Below are 5,986 nucleotides of genomic sequence, written 5' to 3' on the forward strand. Positions count from 1 at the left end.
CCCGGATAAAGCGGATGAAGATGGATGGATGGAGTATTCCTGTATTTTGTACTTTTTTCAAAAAGTTAGATCAGGTAGTGATATTATTTTTGTGGGGAGGGAAACATTTCAGAACTTTGTTCAGGTCTGAAAACAGAGATGGGTAGATGGCTACCCATCTATTTCGTTACTTTCAAGCACGGCATTGTACTTCTGCTCTCTTCCCCTCCTACCCTCTTCATCCAAATGTCCAACCGTGGGAGGAATTGTTGTCCCTTAAACCCAATAAGGCATGCATTTATTACTTCCAGGCTGGACTACTGTAATTCATTATTATCAGGCTGTCCTAAAAACTCCATGAAAAGCCTTCAGTTAATCCAAAATGCTGCAGCAAGAGTACTGACAGGGAGTAGAAAGAGATAGAATATTTCTCCTGTATTGGCGTCCTGTTAAATCCAGAATTGAATTCAAAATCCTGCTCCTCACATACAAGATCTTAAATAATCAGGCCCCATCTTATCTTAATAACCTTCGCTCTCACATTGCATGCTTACTTGTTGTTCCTAGAGTATTTAAAAGTAGAATGGGAGGGAGAGCCTTCAGGCTCCCAGTTTGGATTTGGGAGAGAGACAGTAAAGTTTAGGCTTAAAACGTTCCTTTTTACTAAAGCATATAGTTAGGGCTGACCCTGAATCCTCCCTTAGTTATGCTGCAATTGATGTAGACAGCTGGGGGGATTCCCAGGATGCATTGAGTTTTTCCTTTCCAGTCACCTTTCTCACTCACTATGTGTTAATAGACCTCTCTGCATTGAATCGTACCTGTCATTAATCTCTGTCGTTGGTCCACAGCATGTCTTTATCCTGTTTTCCTTCTCTCACCCAAACCAGTCGCAGCAGATGGCTGCCCCTCCCTGAGTCTAGTTCTGCTAGAGGTGTCTTTCTGTTAAAAGGGAGTTTTTCCTCCTCACTGTCACCAAAGTGCTTGCTCATAGGGGGTCATATGATGCTATAAAAATAAAATTCAATTCAATTCAATTAGAAATCAATTACATCTTTAATATATAACAACTTATGGATAAAGACTGTAACAGGATAAAAACGGTAATTGAGTTGGACAAACTTAAATAATTGATGACATATCAACTTATTTATTGCAGTTGAGTGCAGTTTAATTTAATTCACTCCATCCAACCCATACAAAATTACGTTAGTCTAAGAAAAAAACTTAATGCTAAAACAAAGGCATTTATCAATGTGGAAATCCTTTCTATGATTATTTTAAGTTCAGTTAGAGGTATTTTAAATAAAACTAAAAATTGCCATGAGAGTAAACCCCATTAATCAAAAAAGTTGCCACATGTGATCGTGCAAGTTGTGACCTAAGGGGTTCAGCTGGAGATGAGTAATAACTACATAACAAGTAAACCACGTCTTAAAGAAGTGGGATTAGGCACAGTTAAGTAAGTTTCGGGTATGGAATTTATATAGTGTGATTGTTAGCAGTGCCCAAGTCCAGATCCTCAATGATTCCTCAACAACAGCTACTTCTGTAAACAGATTTCAAGTAATTAACAAATTTGTTAAAAAAACAAAAAAAACATTTCACAATTTCAATCATGCATTTTCAAAAGTCAGTCATGTGTATAAGAGAGGCTGTGTATGAGGCTTTAAAAATCTGTCACAAAGGTGTCTTTGTGTCTGACCTTATTGCATATCTATGTGTAGAAGTTTCCTTTTCAGATTGCAAAATTATGGGAGGAGGCTGTATAGAAACATGAATTACTAAAGTCTGTGCCAGGCAATTTGATGCATATTAGGCTGAATTTATCAACAAAAACATGTGTCTTATTTTGCACATGTAGCCGTAAGAGTTTCTGCTAGCAGTGCTCAGATATCTGGCATGAGAGGGAGGTGATACCAAGACATACATGCATCTTCTCTTACAAGGTATCAAGTTACTTATGTCATTTTTTCCAGGTGTGCCTACAGTGAGCAATTTTTATTGTTATTTATAGCTATCTCAACTATGTTAGGTCGATGTTGGAGCAATTCTTTCATTTTCATCATTTTTGAAATGTAATAAAAATGTGTTGCTGCTTTCAGGTATTGAATACTATCCTTGTATTCCAAACACCTGATCAGACATTACTGAAGGTCTGGAAACAAACAAAAGAATTATTGAAGCAGTTCAAATAAATCATTACTAAAGTTTTTGTTGATTAAAATATTTACAGCATAGGAGGAAAAAACATACTGTTGCTCACAGACACAGTTTCACAAAATGGAAAAAAGACAATCAAAACCTTTCATTCTAAATTTTTTATGAATTGAATTGAATAGTTAAGGTAAGGAAAATATCTTGGGTAAAACCCACAAAGTAGAATAATTTGCACTTCTGTGCCAATCAAGGTGTGCCAGAATCGAGGTGAATGGTTTGTGTTTCATTTTGTGACAAAATGTTCAGAATGGGCTATCACTGTATTCATCTTAAAAAAAAAAAAAAAAAAGTCACACTCTGTTCACAAGACTTTAGTCAGATGTGTGAAACTTTTTGAAAATCTTATAGAACTTTTGTTTAATTTCTTTTGTTCTAAGACAGTACACAAAAGGATTTACAAGACATGGACCGAGGACTGCACCAATTAATAAACCTTGGCGTTCCTCAAGAGTTAGTACCACGCCAAACCTGGTGAAGATATTGCGAACAAATGCAGGACAGTAATAAACGATTACACAAATTAAGTGACTCACAAGAGTCACTTAATTTGTATTAAGCATATATATATATATATATATATATATATATATATATATATATATATATATATATATATATATATATATATATATATATGCTTCCATCTCCCATTTCTGGTTGGTGACATCTCTTACTTTTCGACTCATTTTCTCCCTCCCTCGCTCACAGACACATAACGGATATGGCAGTCCAGTCTCCATGTAGCATGGACTACACTGCCGGAGGCTGCATTTTTTTAGGGCTATGCCTGTAACACTCTGCCTATTGCCTTTATATTAAATCATTTTTGTGAATAATTTTTAAAAATATTTCTTCACGTCATTATGCGGCCGCAAGTAGAGGTGACATGGGCCGCAAATGGCCCGCGGGCCGTGAGTTTGAGACCCCTGCTCTGGATACTGTGAAAAACAAAGTCTTAAATCAGAAGTACTTGACTCCCTCGTATAACTATGAAATGCATAGCTGTAGCAGATAGCAGATCTATAACAAAGCCATTTGTAAAGCTAAGGCATGCTTATTATTCATCATATTAAAGAAAATAAGAACTGCACTTGGTTTCTCTTCAGCACTGCACCCAAACTGAAAAGAGTAAGCTGTGTTAACCAAATATTCTTTTAACCGTAGCTAGTAATGATTTTGTTAGTTTCTTCACTAAATTTTAAAAAAATTCTAATAACTGTCTCACAGATGTATCATTACGTCCAGCAACTTCCATTACTATTGATATTTATATAGTCTTAATCTCTGATTGATGCTTGTTCAGTAAACACTTCCTTAAACCATCAATGTGTCTATACGATTCGATTAGATTCAAAGACCTACCATTAAATATTGTTCCATTCCAAATAATAGGGCCATCTCTATTAATGGTCTATGTGCCACAGGCTTCAAGGTAGCAGTAATTAAAACATTAATCAAAAAGCCATCACTTGACCCAGCTACCTTAGCTAATTATATTTCAATTTACAACTTTATTTTATGTAAACAATTCTTCAAAGAGTAGTTTTAAAAGAGCCAAATGACCATTTGTTAGAGGAATGATTTTTTTTGAAGAAGCAATTTAATGCATATTAAGCTGAATATATTACCAAAAACGTGTCTCTTATTTTGTCAATGCAGATGTAAGAGTTGCTGCTAGCAGTGCTAAGCTATTTGGCAGAGAGGGTGATGTTATCAGTACGAGCAAGGATCTTGCCAAGTTACTCGTGTCACTTTTTCCAGATGTGTCCTCACAAAGTAGCTTTATTTGTTTGTTTATTTTACGTCTCTCTGATGTATAATCATTTAACAGACCAAACTGAAATGTCTGTCAAAATGTAGCAGCCATGTCAACTATGTTAGGCTGTTTTTGGAGACATTCATTCATTTTGATCATTTTTGAAATGCAATAAAAACTCATTGCTGGTTTCCAAAAACACATGATCAGACACAACTGAAGGTCTGGAAACAAGCAAAAGAATTATTGAGGCAGTTCAAATAAATAATTGCTAAAGCTGATTAATTTTTGTTGAATAAAATATGATTATTTACAGCGTAGCAGGAAAAAAACATACTGTTGCTCACAAACACAAAAACAGTTTCAGTAAATTTAAAAAAAAAAAAATCAAAACCTTTGTTTCTAAATTTTGTATTTTTTTATTGAAAAGTTAAGGTGCAAATATCTTGTGTAAAACCCACAAAGTAGAGTAATTCTCACTTCTGTGCCAGAATCAAAGTAAATGGTTGGTGTTTCAAACATTTTGTGATAAAATGTTCAGAAAATTTACACCAACATCAATTAAGACTACTACTGTATTCATCTTAACAAAAAAAAAAAAAAAAGTCACACTCTGTTCACAAGACTTTAGTCAGATGTATGAAACTTTTTGAAAATCTTATAGAACTTTTGTTTAATTTCTTTTGTTCTAAGACAGTACACAAAAGGATTTACAAGACATGGACCGAGGACTGCACCAATTACTAAACCTTGGCGTTCCTCAAGAGTTAGTACCACACCAAACCTAGTGAACATAATGCGAACAAACGCAGGACAGTAATGAACAACTACACAAATTAAGTGACTCACAAGAGTGCTCCCCATTTTCATTTTTTCATTATTTGAAGATAATTTTACAAAAAGTAATATTCCACAATATGAAAGACAAATGAAAATGAAAGTGAAAAAGAAAATAAAAAATGAGACAATGGCAACTTCATTGAAATATTTTTCTGGGTTAACACAGGTTGTTCTTAATACAGCAGCAAAGTCACAGAAAGTGTACCTGAGCCTGGAGCTGCAGTGTGGGAGGAGGACAACAGTTGCAGGCATATAAAACACAAAACACCAGGCAACGAACCACACGATAAATGTAAGAACAAGAACACGTGTGTTTGTTAAATAACTTTGATACTGGAAAGGATAAATTATTGCAATGAATCTATCCAATGCCATAACTGCTAAAACAAATGACTCCATTGATGTTCCCAAAGCGCGAACACACATTTGAATTAAACACTCCACATAGGATATAGTATTAACACCTGCGAGTAGAACCCCAATCATTGTTGGACTGCAACTGGAGGTGTACATTATATCAACAACAGCAAGGTTGCAAATCAGAAGATACATCGGTTTATGTAATCTCTTGTCAGAAATAATAAACATGATATTTATCATATTGGCAAGAACAGCAAGAAGATAGGTTATTAGGATAACCACGCCAACAGCAATAGGTCTACTGAGTGTGTCAAAACCACCTATAATAAAGTGTGTTACATTGATTGAAGCATTCTGTAAAGACATATTCTGTTTGGAGGTTTAAGAAGAAGAAGGGAAAAAAGGAAAGCAAATCTGGATAAAATACGTGGTAAATCTTCTTTATCAGACTTCACAGACACCTCTGAGCTCAGTCAAACACCTTTGCTTTTACTGGGCAACATTTAAACTTCTCATCTTAAGGCTTTGGAAGAACAGTAAGTTTTGATTGGAGAGCTCCCTCTTCCAGTCAAATTAGTCTATATTGCATCAGATATTGCAAAAAGATGATATAGAATACAGGGTGGGCCATTTAGAAGTCAGCCATCTTAGATACAACTTTTGTTTTTTCAATAGGAAGAGGGTCATGTGACACATCAAACTTATTGGTAATGTCACAAGAAAAACAATGGTGTGCTTGGTTTCAACATAACTTTATTCTTTCATGAGTTATTTACAAGTTTCTGACCATTTATAAAATGTGTTCAATGTGCTGCCCATTGTGTTGGATTG

The 5,986-nt window shown here is 35.0% G+C and overlaps 1 protein-coding gene across 1 annotated transcript; it reads right to left on the reverse strand.

Annotated features, from left to right (window-relative positions):
* Positions 1-4,582: 4,582 nt before the first annotated feature.
* LOC147314944 (olfactory receptor 5AR1-like) lies at positions 4,583-5,589 on the reverse strand. Its single transcript, XM_086260373.1, has one exon. The coding sequence runs from the start codon at positions 5,519-5,521 to the stop codon at positions 4,583-4,585; it is 939 nt and encodes a 312-aa protein (XP_086116499.1). The 5' UTR covers positions 5,522-5,589.
* Positions 5,590-5,986: the final 397 nt, after the last annotated feature.

The sequence above is a fragment of the Aulonocara sp. 'chitande type north' Nkhata Bay genome, linkage group LG14 (genome assembly GCF_057382095.1).
Source record: "Aulonocara sp. 'chitande type north' Nkhata Bay isolate Kocher_YH1m ecotype deep benthic linkage group LG14, A_spYH_male_GT1.1, whole genome shotgun sequence".
Lineage (NCBI taxonomy): Eukaryota > Metazoa > Chordata > Actinopteri > Cichliformes > Cichlidae > Aulonocara > Aulonocara sp. 'chitande type north' Nkhata Bay.

Excerpts from the sequence above, each read along its gene's own strand:
- LOC147314944 (XM_086260373.1), bottom strand. The coding sequence starts at position 5,521 with ATGTCTTTACAGAATGCTTCAATCAATGTAACACACTTTATTATAGGT.